The sequence below is a fragment of the Aspergillus karnatakaensis genome, assembly GCF_047715665.1.
Source record: "Aspergillus karnatakaensis strain CBS 102800 unplaced genomic scaffold BJY04scaffold_63, whole genome shotgun sequence".
Taxonomy (NCBI): Eukaryota; Fungi; Ascomycota; class Eurotiomycetes; order Eurotiales; family Aspergillaceae; genus Aspergillus; species Aspergillus karnatakaensis.
Genome location: NW_027395775.1, coordinates 1 through 14,275, shown reverse-complemented (window position 1 = coordinate 14,275; position 14,275 = coordinate 1). Strand labels below are relative to the sequence as shown.

General features: G+C 50.2%; 7 protein-coding genes across 7 annotated transcripts; 3 read left to right on the top strand and 4 right to left on the bottom strand.

Annotated features, from left to right (window-relative positions):
- Positions 1-226: 226 nt before the first annotated feature.
- BJY04DRAFT_222731 (uncharacterized protein) lies at positions 227-652 on the bottom strand (the record flags this gene model as incomplete). Its single annotated transcript, XM_073717481.1, has 1 exon — positions 227-652. One exon carries the CDS (start codon positions 650-652, stop codon positions 227-229), a length of 426 nt encoding a protein of 141 aa, XP_073566538.1.
- Positions 424-1,263, bottom strand: BJY04DRAFT_199384 (uncharacterized protein). Its single transcript, XM_073712764.1, has one exon. The coding sequence runs from the start codon at positions 1,251-1,253 to the stop codon at positions 792-794; it is 462 nt and encodes a 153-aa protein (XP_073566537.1). The 5' UTR covers positions 1,254-1,263; the 3' UTR covers positions 424-791.
- A 2,060-nt stretch (positions 1,264-3,323) lies between these two features.
- On the top strand, positions 3,324-4,697 carry BJY04DRAFT_222729 (Aldehyde/histidinol dehydrogenase; the record flags this gene model as incomplete). Its single annotated transcript, XM_073717480.1, has 5 exons — positions 3,324-3,442; positions 3,524-3,689; positions 3,776-3,917; positions 4,065-4,326; positions 4,382-4,697. 5 exons carry the CDS (start codon positions 3,324-3,326, stop codon positions 4,695-4,697), a joined length of 1,005 nt encoding a protein of 334 aa, XP_073566536.1.
- A 57-nt stretch (positions 4,698-4,754) lies between these two features.
- Positions 4,755-6,048, top strand: BJY04DRAFT_222728 (aldehyde dehydrogenase family-domain-containing protein; the record flags this gene model as incomplete). Its single annotated transcript, XM_073717479.1, has 2 exons — positions 4,755-4,947; positions 5,921-6,048. The coding sequence occupies 2 exons, from the start codon at positions 4,755-4,757 to the stop codon at positions 6,046-6,048; spliced, it is 321 nt and encodes a 106-aa protein (XP_073566535.1).
- A 2,235-nt stretch (positions 6,049-8,283) lies between these two features.
- BJY04DRAFT_199381 (uncharacterized protein) lies at positions 8,284-9,117 on the bottom strand. The gene has a single exon (XM_073712763.1). The coding sequence runs from the start codon at positions 9,093-9,095 to the stop codon at positions 8,586-8,588; it is 510 nt and encodes a 169-aa protein (XP_073566534.1). The 5' UTR covers positions 9,096-9,117; the 3' UTR covers positions 8,284-8,585.
- Positions 9,118-10,513: 1,396 nt separating this feature from the next.
- BJY04DRAFT_210373 (aquaporin-like protein) lies at positions 10,514-11,647 on the bottom strand (the record flags this gene model as incomplete). The annotated part of the gene is made up of 3 exons (XM_073714246.1): positions 10,514-10,926; positions 10,977-11,277; positions 11,324-11,647. The coding sequence occupies 3 exons, from the start codon at positions 11,645-11,647 to the stop codon at positions 10,514-10,516; spliced, it is 1,038 nt and encodes a 345-aa protein (XP_073566533.1).
- A 1,208-nt stretch (positions 11,648-12,855) lies between these two features.
- BJY04DRAFT_222726 (uncharacterized protein) lies at positions 12,856-13,501 on the top strand (the record flags this gene model as incomplete). Its single annotated transcript, XM_073717478.1, has 2 exons — positions 12,856-13,332; positions 13,397-13,501. The coding sequence occupies 2 exons, from the start codon at positions 12,856-12,858 to the stop codon at positions 13,499-13,501; spliced, it is 582 nt and encodes a 193-aa protein (XP_073566532.1).
- Between the last annotated feature and the right edge of the window lie 774 nt (positions 13,502-14,275).

The window sequence follows — 14,275 nt, the reverse complement described above, 5'->3', positions numbered from 1 at the left end:
GTGGAACCTTCTCCAGGTTATGATGAAGCTTAGCATAGTGGTAGATATGCTTTGAACCTATTAGTAGCAGGAGATACCATGACTACACTAATCTTCTTTGGGCCGAAGTGCGAGGTGACCCATTTTAATATAAATATGCTGCCAATGGGAGCAGTGTACATCGATCCACCTTACAGTATGGGAAGAAAACAACTGCATTCTGGCCTCAAAGAGACTATTCGACTATCTACTGCAAATTAAAGCGGCGGACATGAAACGCCTCTTCTTCCAGCTGGTTCGCCTGATCGAAACTGTCTCCAATCCGGAAAACCCGCAAGTCATCATAGTGACGGCCGATAAGGTACGGCAGGTACTTGTCGCCCAGCCCCATTGGAGTTTCGCTCTCAACGGTGTCATCCGTGTCGCCGCTGATATAGGTGAAGTCTCCGATAGAGATGATAGGAATCTCGTGCAATGGATCGCTCTTGGTTCCACGGAGGACGAGCCTGCCCTTACCCGTTGCTCGCGACGCGTTGTGGTCGACGATCGTGAGCTGCACGAGTCGAGGGTCGTTATGTAGCCCGATAACCGTGGAGGAGGGGTATGCCTTGGCCTCGTAGCCGACACATTCGTCTGTGTCCGAGGGCAGCTCGGTGGTGAAGTCGGCGCTCATCGCGACGAGGCGGGCTTGCGCTCTCCGAATCCAAACCGCCGGGTACCACTGGGATAAAGGTGTGAAGTTCCGGTTTTCTTGATCTAGCCCCAGATTTCACGGCCCCAGGTCACTGGCATAAAGCCGCTGACAATGAGCGTCAGGATGAATTTGCCTTCGACCTTGTTCGCAATGGCTTGAAGGGAGACCATGGTACATCCGAACTCGCCGCATAGTTTGCTTTCTCACGTGGAGATGCGTTCGACCCGACGGGCTTGCTGACCGGTTCGAGGCCTAGGGGGAGGAAGCTGCGGACAAATTCATGGGTCGTCACGAAATCGACACTAATGGCTTCCTGCGAGAAGCCTGGGGGGTGCGAAAAGGCTTGGAAGGCCTTCACCTGCTCTGGGTAGCGACGAAGGGCATTTTGAAGGGTGTATAATGAGAGGGGCTGTGAGATGAGCTGATTGTGTAGTCGATAATGTGCAGTAGATCCGTGCCTTCGCAGTCTTTTATAGCCACGGGGGTGTTGTAACATCGATTGATATGGTACATTTATTTCGGACTTCGCCCCGAATGGAAAATTCCGGCCATGCCAGGCCATATCCGCTGGAGATAACATATGCCAATCGCCCTGTACGCCAATATTCAGCTCAGTTGTCGTGCACATCGTCATCTATTTCATACAGCATTTTTTTTTCCCAAACACAATGACTTCTCCAGTCTGTGAACCCGGCCTTCGCGACCCCGGTCTGCCCCCTGCCAACAAAGTCTTTCTGGTTGAGCGAACAGCCAGCGCAGCTTTTATCCGAACCAACTGGATCAATCATGCAGATATCGTGGTCATCGGGTCCGAAATCACGGCGGCGAGTTTCCTTCTGACACTACACTAGCTCAATCCCAGCCTCTTCGCTGTGGTCCTCGAGGCCCGCAACCTGACTTCTGGCGTAACCGGCAGAAATGGGGGGCACGTCAAGCCCAGTGTCTACACGGAATGGGCGACGCGAAAAGCCAAATGTGGACTCGAGGAAACGATACGACTGACGAGATTTGGAAACAGTCCTCTGCAAACTATCGCAGAGTTCATCCGCGAGAACGGGATCGAGTGTAATTTTGAACTCCAGGACAGTCTTGATGTGTACTGCGATCCAGACACATTCAAGATCTCGGTCGATGCCTTACGCGATATGCAAATTCACGCGCCCTACATTGCCAACAACTTTACGGTTTATACTGCTCGCAAAGACCTTTGAATGCTCGAACTCTCAGAAGCATGCATTGGCGCTGTTGGCCTTGAGGCCGCCTACCTCTGGCCATATAAGCTCGTTACATCAGTTTATCGAATGCTTGCTGCAAGGGGACATGGTATCCAGCCTGAGTGCACAGTACTGAGCATAGACGAAGGCACATCTACAACAGTCGTAAATTCTACAAGGGGAAAGATAGCGGCTTCCAAGGTGGTCCACGGAACGAACGGCTAGATCGGCCACCTGCTACCACATCTTCAACCATACATCTCCCCTGTCCGCGGCAACGTCTTGCGCCTTCGTGCTACACGCAGAGACCTGCCGCGCCGACACGGACGTATTGGTTTCGATACGACCTGCAAGACTTTGACTACATGATTGAGCGGCCAGAAGGGGAGGTAATAATCGGGCGCGCGAATAAAGGCCGGCGAGCAACGGGCGATGATCGAATGACGGATCTTAGAGTTGTGTCGCATCTCACAGGGTAGTGCCAAATGTTATTTCGTCTGTCAAAGGGCTAGCTGCAACGCGTGATTCGTGGAGTGGAATTTTGGGATTCGCCAAGGATGGACTGCCGCTGATCGGGAAGGTTGAGGGCACTCGGGGGCAGTGGGTTTGTGGGGGATAGTGGACTGGGTATGATTCGTGTGTGGAGGTCCGCGCAGCTTTTGGCTTGGTAACCGATACTCTCCTATCTGATGACGTTTTAACTTCTCTTGCTATAAGCGCAGCTAGATTGCGAGCCATGAGAGAGGTGGAGCGCACCGCGAAACTATAGGCTGTATAGGGCAAGTAAGTAGTGTAGTTAAATTGCCTAAACCTAGCCTAAGGGCATGCAGATGAGTTGGATATTACACGATATGCCATGGGAGGCCCGATACCTGCATGATGCATCCACCCTCTCTGGCAGGGCATATCCGAAAGCGTCCAAAGTGCGAGCCTGAGCTGGTTCTACTTTAATTTGGGATCCACTTTAGTCTACATCTTCAAATCTATGGCCCCAAGACACACTCACACCGGGTGTTTGACTGCGGGGTCGGGAAGCTTTATTGGGGGCGAGATAATAATTCCAAGCTCGCATTCTTTCCACTCATCTGGAAGTCCTCAAGCAGTTATCCACCATGGTAATGCAGATCGCTGTGTTCTGTGGCGCCGTCTCCTTGTCATCCCCCCTGAGCGTTTGATAATCGTTTGCAGGGGTGAAGCTTGTGGTTTCTCTCAGCGACGCCGGTTGAGTGCCCAAGGGGGCCCACTCTCTTCGAGGAGAATAGGTAACCCGCACTCTGGACGAGTTCGGACATCGCCGAGTTGTGCTGAAATAGGTCCACTGATAGAGAAAATCAGGTCATAAAGGACAGTATATGTCGCCGTGAGTCCCATTACCCCCCTTCCTTTCCTTTCCCATTGCCATCCCTCCTTCCCCATTGCACCGTAAGTGCATCATAATGTCCTCTGTCCAGATCGCGCTCCCTAATGGACAACAATACGACCAGCGAACCGGCGCATTCATCAACAATGAATTTGTTCCCGCTACAGGAGAAGCCTTCGACGAGATCGATCCCAGGTATGCCTCCTCTACACCCCTCACAAATGCAACCTAACGTAGTCTAGCAAGGAAGAGAAGGTTATAGCCCACCGGCTCCAGTGAAGCCGACGTCAACAAAGCCGTTGCCGCCGCGCGAACAGCGTTCCAAGGTAACTCGCGTTCCCTCTCAGCAACCGAGCGCGGCAACCTCCTCTCCCGACTCGCAGAGCTCATCTACCGCGACAGGGAGCTCTTCGCCGCCATCGACGCCTACGATAATGGAAAGGTATGCTCCTTGCCCTCCTCCTCTAGCCGGGTAAGCCCCCTCCACGGTGCATGAGCCTTGCCACTAACAGAACTCTCCTCCGCCAGCTGTACTCCGTTACTCTCGCCGCCCACCTCGACGAGTCCTATGATGTCTTCAAGTACTACGCCGGCTGGGCAGATAAAAGCTCGGGGAAGACCATTGAGACTTCTTCCGGGAAACTGGCTTATGTTCTGCAGGAGCCCCTGGGTATCTGCGGGCAGATTATCCCCTAGTGCGTAATCAGACCTCGCAAATACGCTGTCTTTGTAAATCAGCCTCTCACTCCGTTTGCATTGCTAACGACGTCGGACTGAACAAACAAAAACTACCCCTTCATGATGCTCGCCTAGAAAGTCGCACCCGCGCTCGCCTGCGGCAACGTCGTCGTTCTCAAGCCAGCTGAACAAACGCCGCTCTCCGCGCTATATCTGGGGAAACTCGTCATCGAAGCAGGCCTGCCACCGGGCGTGGTAAATATCATCCATGGTCTAGGGCCCGTCGCCGGCCGCTGCCTCGCGGAGTATACAGAAGTAGACAAAATCGCCTTCACGGAGAGCACAGCGACCGGCCGAACGATCATGAAAGCTCCCGCGACGAATCTGAAGAACATCACGCTGTAATGCGGCGGTAAGAGCCCGAGCATTGTCTTCAGGGATGCGAATCTCGAGTAGGCAGTTGGGTAGTGCCATGCTAGGATTATGGATAATCAGGGGCAAATTAGATGAGGGTGTTTATGATGCGTTTGTGAGCCGGTTTGTGGAGGTTACGAGGGAGAATGCAGGTGCGATGATTGGGAGGGCGGTTGTGGAGGGGGCTTATCAGGGGCCGCAGCTTTCGAGGGGGCAGTATGAGAAGGTCCTGGAGTATATCGAGCTGGAGAAGAATGAGGGCGCAGATCTCGTGTATGGTGGGATGCGTCATGGGGAGAAAGGGTATTTTGTTGAGCCGACGGCTTTCGCCAAGTTGAGTTGCTGGTTTCCTTCCTAATACTCCTTCTTCTCTACTAGAGTTTGAGCTAGCCCGGCGCTCTAGACAAAGGAGACGATGTCCATTGTCCGCGAGGAGATCTTCGGTCCCGTCGTGGCGAGTGCAAAGTTCTCTAGCGAGGAGCAGGTCATCCGCTGGGCAAATGATACTTCCTACGGGCTGGCTGCTGTGGTCTTCTCGAAGAAAGTGTCGCGCGCGCATATCATGGCGGGCAAGTTGCAGACTGGCATGGTGTGGATCAATTCATCCGGTGACTCACACCACGGGATCCCATTCAGGGGATACAAGGCGTCTGGGATTTAGAGGGAGCAAGGAGAGTATGCTATCCAGGCCTATCCACAGTCGGAGGCGGTTCATGTGAATTTGGGGGTGGAACTGTAGCGGACTGAGGTGGAGGAAAAAGGAGAGATTTGACATAAAGGCGCTAGGCCTACAAAGAAAACGTATTAAAAAGCGGAGCGGAGAAGTTATTATTCTAGGGAAATCGTTATCCCCTTGTCAACCATAATCTCGAGCCATGTAATCCGTACGCCGTTATCACGATGCCGTTAGACCTCATGCAAGAGTGTCAAGACGGCCAAGAATGCTGTAACCCTTGTATGATCTGTAAGCCGCTGGACATGGCTAGCAACCAGTGTTCTAAGCTCAGCTTGTCCGAAGGCAACTTCGAGCCCGCGATGAGTAACAGCGGCGCATCAGAATTCAGAAGCGGATCGATCGGACAGTGGCACGGTCTTAAGCATTGCTATAACACACCCAACGTGGTGTCAAGATTCAGCTGTTCGGCATCCGTTCGCTCCCCCACGACCATGCGCGCTTGGTGCAGCATGATCATCCCCATTGCTTGATACGACTGCACGAGCATCCAAAGCGACCACCAACGACTGTCTGGAAGGTTGGGAAGTGGGATAGATGGCGACTATTCGCGCAGTCTGGATTCGAGGTGTGCTTCATATGGCAGATTGCGGCTTACGGAGTCGACCGCACGGCGGTAGTAGGCGCCAAATTCGGTGAGAAGGGGAAAGAGGGTTGAGGCCATTCCGGTTACGGGATGCACTTCGAACTCCAGATATCTGTCGACAACAGTCTGCGAAATACTGTTCACTGTTGGGGTACTATTGCTTGTCGTGGCTCGGTAGATTGGCGGGGGCGGCAATGTCGGACGAAGAAAGGATGATACAGCTTCCCACCACACGTATAACCCAAAGAGATATTGGATTCAGGGATCCTTTCGGTCGCGCTCGCTGCGCTGTTGAATGAGGATCCCTACGTGACGTGCACCAACGAGGAACTCGGCTCCACGGTCGTCGGGTGTGAGCCAACCGCTGGAAATACCGAGGAGCAGGGATGAGAGGAGTATTGCGCGAAGGTAGAAAGGCAGCGTGGAAACCGAGACATGGTCAATCTCGTCCTGCAAGATAAACGCAAGATCTGCAGAGTACTGATAAAAATGGTCGAACTGTTTACGTGGACCCTGCGAAGGCTGAATAAGTCAAGAGAACTCCATCGTGAGTTGTAGACGCGCCACTGGTTGAGTAACCCCCTCCCATGACTCTAAATGGGATCTGACGACGTTCCGTAAGCCGCACGACTGTAGCTGCTTGCTCGACCGAAGTGACACGGACGGCCGCGCCTTGGAAAATGTTAGCTCCAACACCTAAGAAGAGAAACAGAGCAGGTTGAAAAAGGGCAAAAGAAAGGGCAAGAGTCCAAAAATACCACGAAAGCATCGCTTGTTTCGCTCCATTGCTGTGTGAAGTGTTCAGACCCGTCACAACCCCATGTCAAAATTTCGGCGTTTGAACCGTTCAACTCCTCCTTTAACCTGGAAACAACGGAGAAGGGTAGGATAGGCATGAGAGGAGTGCTCAGCTCTGTCAAAGGCACTATACACGGTATGCGTAGCGTTCGAGACAATATCCGAAGCCTTAATGAGCAAAACCCTAGAAGTTTATCAGAAGTTTTGGAGCTCGCGCGGACGATGATATAGTTGAGTAATCTGTTGGATTTAACTGTGATAAAGCGAGATTCTGAGAAGGGCAAAAATGTTTCAGCGGCTATAAGCTTCCAGCGTCAGCGAAGAAGTTATTCAACCCTGCTGTGGCGAACCATGCTTCAGCACATGGGTCCTATGATATGGATATTAGAACTTTCCAGCCACCAGGCTATTATACGAAGATAGGATGGAACATGAGGGACGATAGAGAAACATGTGACTAGCCAGAATGATAGAGATCCACAGTAGCGGTTGCGAATAAGAAAGAAGAAGTAGTCTCGTCTAACTGACAGGTAGCGGACTCTAAGACCGGTTGTCTGTGGCGTATGAGACACTATGGTTTTTGCTATGATCCTATGACAGGGCACAAGCTTATGCCGTTACCAGACCGGGAAAGGAAACTATCAATGTCATGGTTCATCCCTGAGATATGAGGTATTTCCCTGCAAAAGCAGTGTTACCCCGAAGAACAACCAGACTAGACTAGGGCGCCTTGACCATAGTTGAGCCCACTCCTTAAAATGCACGGATAGTCAGAACAAGTAGTACAGAGAGTTACTAGCCGAACCAAACGATGATCTGACATGTTCGGCACATGGTGTGAGCTTCATAAAAACATGCCCCAGAGCGGGAGCAAGAAGGAATTTGAGAAGATGTTTATTCCGCAAGTTTGGTTAAAAGGACTTTCTACGAAGCCATTGCAAGAAATGTCTTATCAAGGTAATTGTTCTTTATACAATGTTCATAACTGGAAGCTATCCACAATAAGCCAAGTCCTAGTAACGGCCAAATTCGGACACTTTATTTTAGTGGTGTTGAATGTCTACCAGAAGCTGTTCGGTAGTACAACCAACTTCGCGGCCTGGATTCTTTAAGACAAACAAGTCATGCTCCTTTAATTACCCGTTCCGTTCTTTACCGTGTGCAACTACCACAACATGTATTTTTAGGCGCAACAGAGGACTCTAGATGGTCTGGGCCTCGTGCGCGTCTGGGACTGTCAGCACATGAAAACCTTAGAGCTATCGCCTATTGTTGCTTTGAACTTGACTAATCCATAGATGACCATTGCCACGCAGCATCTGACGAGACCTATGTACCTGGATCTGAGAGTCTAGGCCCCGCCATCTGGCTCGGCTTCCGAAACTGAAGAACAAGTAGTTAATTAAAGCCAGTTCACATTACACAGGAGGTAGCCACCAACCAAATGATCGCTGTCAAATTACCTGGCTGGATAGATCAACTCCCCAGTGGCCAATAGTATTATAGTAGGGTCGTGGTCGAGAAATGGCTGCGGGAATGTCCCACACCGAGCTACCATAGCCCTGGCGGGTTGCATGTGACTGCGTACTGATCTACCTTGCCACCAGCACATCTACTCTGGGATTTGGGTAACGGTAGACAAGGGCTGAACTCACATGTTATGGCTTCCTGCTTTGCTACCAAGACACTGATGTAGTGTTAGTAAGACTACTTACGGCCAAAGTGCGCATCCAAGATATGTGCTTGACTAAGGTTGTTCTAGCCTTGCCTTACTAGTGCTTGTTAAAGTGGTTAACTACTGAATTAAGAACTGAACGTTGCTCAGAGGGTACTTGCCTGTATATAGATACAGCAGATTTCAGATTACATGTCCCCAACCATACAGGCGGTTCTCAATGAAAACATTAAGCCATTAAGCCACGGGCTAGTAGACAGACCCTTTTTGCTTCTATCAAGAACTAGGAGCTAATCATTCTCGACCGGCGGGTGTTGGCTCGATATTCGCGAGCTGATTCATCTACGTGCATGACTTGATGTCCTCGGAGTAGGATTACAAGCCTTAGTAAAAGGAAGATATAAGCCAGAAAAACAGAAACGGATCAAAGGAACCCTTAGGTTATAAGGCCTCCTCAAGTCTCCGAGAACCCCCGCTTTGCGCCTTCCCCCAGATTCATAAGCCGCCGGTGAAACTCATGTTTCTGATCCTCCATGCTCCAGCTCTGGGTCCGCCACCTGGGAGTCAGAGGCCGCTGAAAGGATTTTTGCAGCGATTCTGCCGTATGTTGGCTCTCAGATGTACCGGTGATTTGACCGCCGTTGTGTTGTTTCAGGTGCTGCCCTTGGTGGACTTGGCTTTCAGAATGATGACTTCTTTCCTGCTCGCGTTCAATCTTTTGCTTTTGACACTGCTCCGTGTGCAATGGCAGGTTGTATGCTCGTTTTGCGGCGTAGAACGCTATGTATTCGGTGTATTCTTTCATCTCTTTATGATCGGGGACAGGCATTATTTGGGTGTTTCGTCCTCGCGTACGGAACAGATAGTATATTAGTAGCTTAAATACAGGGCGCCTGTAACGGAATCTTGAGAGTATGCAACAGCCAAACGATAAATAATGCTGATGGCCTGCTTTTACTCCCATAACATTAACCACCCCACACCCCAGACCAGGCCAGGTCCTACCCCTGTCAACCTTTGCCACCTGTTCACGCGGGACCTGATGATCCCATCGATCTTCTGCGGGCGATTTAGCGTTTGAAGTCCCGGCCGAGTTATGACTCGAACCCTGATTGGTGGTTGGCGCCGATATGTCAAGCAGTGTAAATTGAAGTCGTCATACTCATGGCCGATTGAATGTGGCCCATCAAATAGGCACGAGATTTGGGCAGGATAGATGGGCCTCGGGTCCAGGAATAGGAGAATCCGCACCAGAAGATTGGAAAGTCATCCAACATCCAGCTGTGCATTAGATTCGCTGCCGGATCAAAGAGGGAGGAATTCTGACGTAATACTGAAAGCATACATGAAGTCTCGGGTCAGGCATGGCGAGTGTGGAGATGTCGAGTCCACTTACTAATGCAATGAAGCTTTCCTTTGAAGAATGTCGGTCAAGTTATTCAAGAGATGATATTTGCATTACTGGATGCCTCAATAGTCTGAAAATAATGGTGCGGATTTCTCATATTGAGATTTGCGACATCTTAGCTGCCATTTGATTTCTGAAGAAGGCCAACCCGATACCGCCACTTTCCCATCTTGTTTACCCCGCAGATAAAATGTGATTAGACCAAAGAGTTGATGAGACTGATGACAGGGCTTTAAGTGGCCATTGATGACCCACTCGTCCGGCTGAGCGCAGATAAGAGTCCTCACGGCAAACAGTAGAGGGCCATCATTCACTGGCTGGCTGCCTTTTCCCGCGTCACCCACTCCCAGAACGTCACTGTCGGCGGCCTGTTAGTCATATTCGTACAAGCTTCAATTCTTTCCTTCTTCTCGGCAGTGCCCTTTTGCACTGGTCAGAGCGTCAATAATTATTTTGAAGAGTGTTTGTGTCTGGCAATGTACATAATACTGGCACTTGCATTCTATGTTTATCCAGACATCGTAGAAGACTCCCACTCTTCCACCATTAAATTGTGGTAAGAACTACTAGGGCGTCATATCTCGATCTGCGACGCTAAGTGGGTGTGTGTCTTGTTTCTACATATTTTCTTCAGATGTCAGCTTCGTCTTCCTAAACAATAAGGCAGACTTAGCTCACTGTCCGCGAGAGTCTTTTGGTTTACATGCATCGTCACTTCTAGCAAAGCACTTCTACTAGTACAAAAGAATAGAGGAGCGCTAAAACAGAATAGCATAGCCCTCCAACTGCTATCATAGACTGGGACAGATAATAGATCATTAACTTAACGTACAAGATTGAGTACAATAAGTGTTAATTCATCGTTGAATAGATCGTTCCAACTTATCAACTGATTCTTGCAGAACGATCAATTATGAAACCTCAGTATGCTCCGAGTGATACCTTTCGCTCCTATCAGGTACCTAGAAGATGATTTACACCTGCTCCGGCCCAGTAAGACGACTCGGGTGAGTCGGAATCTCATTCTCTGGTGTAGGCGGATGAGCACCATTGACAGTCAGAGCTCCACTACCACGAGCATTGCCGTCAGGACCGCACAGGGCTCTTTGGGTTTTGTTGGGAGCCGCGGCGCCCGAGTACGAGGGTCGGTGCATCGACGCATCCCACGATCCAGGACCCCTCTTGGCCTCCCACTCGTTGAAGTCTTGTCCCGGATTAACGGATTCGTACGAGAACAGCGTGAGAAAGTAGTAGAAGCCGCAGGCAAGCAACGATCCCAAAAGTGGCCCAACCCAGTAAATCCAGTGGTAGTCTGGAAAGCTGCAGGTGATGACGTCCGGACCGAGCGAGCGGGCAGGGTTTAGACTTCCGCCGGTAAAATAGTCACCTAGACTCAAGTTATTCCATGAGTATGGACGGACTGAAAGAAATGCGTACCGATCATCTCCGTCACGAAAAAGGTCAGTCCAATGCCAACGGGCGCAAGAAATGTCGATTTATGCTTGACGACCGCTAGCATGATGATCACGAAGACTAATTGCGCGGTGAGAAACATCTCAATAAAGAGGCCTTGGGGGATTGATGCTCCGCCACCGAGCCTAGTAGCTACATTCAGACCTCCAGGGAAGAGACAGCTAACAACACCTGCAGCTGCAATACCACCAGCAAGTTGAGCGATAAAGACAAAGAGGCCTCGAAAGACGGGCATCCCCCCGGTAATGCAAAGAGCGAGTGTAACCTGCAATACATTAGCATCAAGATTAATCGGTTTAGACGCGTTATACAGCCGGATTAAATAGTCCTCCAGTTACTCTGTAGAAAGCCCAGATATTGACCATCAGGGAAAACCCAAAAGCCAGAGAGGAGTAGAGCAGTGCCGCGATGTTAGGAGGTGCTCCGTCAACCGGTTTAGGCGTGTTGGCGATCTGTGTACCAGCGAAGGAGAGGAAGAGAAAAAGAAAAGTACCAATAAATTCTCCTGAAACAGCTATAAAGTTGTTTCGTGTGGTGTCGGCAAGATGAAGCATAGGCAGTTGACCTCTGTTTTTTCTCTCCACTGGATAGTCGCTCCCCTGGACGTTTCCACCCCAAACCTTAGAAAAGTGCATTTTTGTTAAGGTCGCTGTTGAACTGATTGAAATGATGCTCAAGTTTTGTCTTACAGGAATCCTCCAGTCTCCCAAGCCCTTAGTCTTATAATTACTGGCGATGACTTACCGTGGTTGCTCTGTCTATATCATGACTAGCTATGACTGACTTGAGGCCCATGCTCTGCAGCCCTCATATCATAGTTGAATCGACCTCACCTATCAGAATGTGTAAACAATGGCAACAAATGTGAGTTACCTGTCATTTCAGTTACTGGCTGATTGATTATTGTTTGCGATAGATGAAAGTGGTAGTGGTGTCACGTACAGTTGTGGTGCATGAGTCCAAAACGTATAACATGGATGATGGCGATACGAGGTCGGGGATCTGGCCCGGATGGTTACCCAAGATAAGATGTTATTTGTGGGTGGTTTATGAAGAACCAACATTTCATAAAGAATATAGTAATTTAATGGCCATACTAGTTCAGAGGTGGTTTTGCAATTTTCCTGAGTTTTATTAATTTGAGACATGCGCCTGACCCCCTTAATGTCCCTATCAACTGGTAATACAACCTTGATCTCTTCGTATCGCCGGTGAAGTTAACCTTTCTTGATCATGATGTCCCGCAATACTTTGAAAGGATGAAACTATTATAGTCTCGATCTCAATCATTCTGGTGTAATACACGGGCGTAGAATGGTTCCTCACATGCTGAGACATCCACACCATCACGCATTGTAAGTAGTCAATTTCCAGCATGTTTAAATGTAACATAAAGGCTTGCGCTGATGATCGGACGCCAGCTTGATAAAAGAATGTTAGGCCTTGTTTAAGGTAGCAACACCGGCTCCAAAGCCTGACACTACGTTTCTTTTCGACTTCCCTTGTGAACCTTGATTACGCACACGCCTTGTACCAATGCGTGTTCTCCACGGCAACGGCCTTGGGTAGTGGTCCACACACTCGGTGCCTGTTCTCCCTGGAAGGCCGCGATTCGGATGTACTTTCAGTTACTCTATCATCGAAGGCCAGCGATGCCATCATCAAGAGTGGAAGTGTGGGTGGCGTTCGGGAGGGCAACAAGTACAAGATCATGCCTCCCGGTTTGGAGTGTGTGGATGACAGACGGTGGATAGCCGAGGCAACTGTTATCCGAGTATTTGCATTGAAGCCCATTCGGGGATAGACTACCATCCGGGTTACGAGAGTAATAGCAGAAAAAATGATGGCCTTGGCGTTCCTCGAAGAGGAAGCTCTGCATGCGTGGCCTGTAGTCTGCATGGCTGAGCTGCCTGAACTTCGCAGGGAGATCGAGGGCTGCCGGTTTCTTAGGCTAATCGCCGATAGTACCGGTGAAGATCCACTAATCGTATTTGCTATTCAGGAACAAACTATATGTTTGCAGAGCGATCTGGGGACCTGCTTCGCATGGCGACCATTCACCGGAAACCAGCCTACCCCAGACGAGATAGATCTAGCGCTCCGTGCCGCCGAAATCTTTGCCCAAGTGCGACACCCCCTCAGCCTGCCAATCAGCGGGGTCAAGTCTCTCAGAATAAGCGACGCCGAGTTTGAGATCCAAGTCGACCTCGTCGAGGACGGCCAGCGGGTAAGAGCCGTCGAAGCCATCGGCACAGACACGCTCGACGAGGAGCAATGCATTTCCATCGTCCTCCGAAACGACCACCCTGCACAAGAAGCTGTACGTGACAATCTTTTCCGTCGAAGTGAATGGGAAAATCTTCCTCTTCACGGACCAAATCCAGGCCCCCCCACTGGCTACCGAGCGCCGCCGCGACGCTGACGATGAGGGCTTTCCGCTGCTGTGGCCTGACGACTCCCCCGTGGTCAGCCGGTGGTGGAAATCCTAGTATTTGTCATATCCGACACTGCGGTGGATCTGAGCTACTTGCAGACACCGGAGGCGGATTATTCTGTTCGTCGGAAGAGTGAGGGTCCTTCGCGTTTGGATGGGGTCATTTCTAGTTTGGCGTTTGGGCATGGGCGGCGGGTTAGGACTCCCAGAGAGGTTGTTCAGCCTCGTTGGCAGATTCGTCATCTCTCCTTCCTTCTCCGGCCCACTTGAATCAGAACAATACTACGTTTTCTCTCCTCTTGAGATTAGTAATATCCGACACTCGGATTTTGGAAATGACACTGTCTGTAAAGGGAGGCTTGGAATTATTGTGCAGGGAGGATCTTACTTCCCCACACTTTAAATGGGTGTTCCTCCTCAAATGATGGCTTGTCAAGATTGTATAGCTTTGCACAGTGATTCATCGCCTATTTCTTTTCAATGAATATAGAAGGATGTGTGCAACGAGTGAATGTTCTAGTTGAAAATTAAGCAGGCGGAGAGTCCCCGCAGTCAACGAGGCTCACCATGTACTGAGCCTCCAGTCTTGCCTGCAGCGATCTGTGTAAGATACATGTAGACGTAAGCTCATAGTATAGATCTCAATGTTTTATCAACAAGGGCACATACTGGAACTGGGCTCGCAACCAGAATAAACTCACGACGCATCTTTCAAACTCGTAACGGAAACAGGCATCACTGCGTTCGACACAGACTCGTTGCGGCCATCGCCCCGCTAGATAATTTGACGTACGCATTCCATGGGAGCAACGATGTCTATCGCGACCGT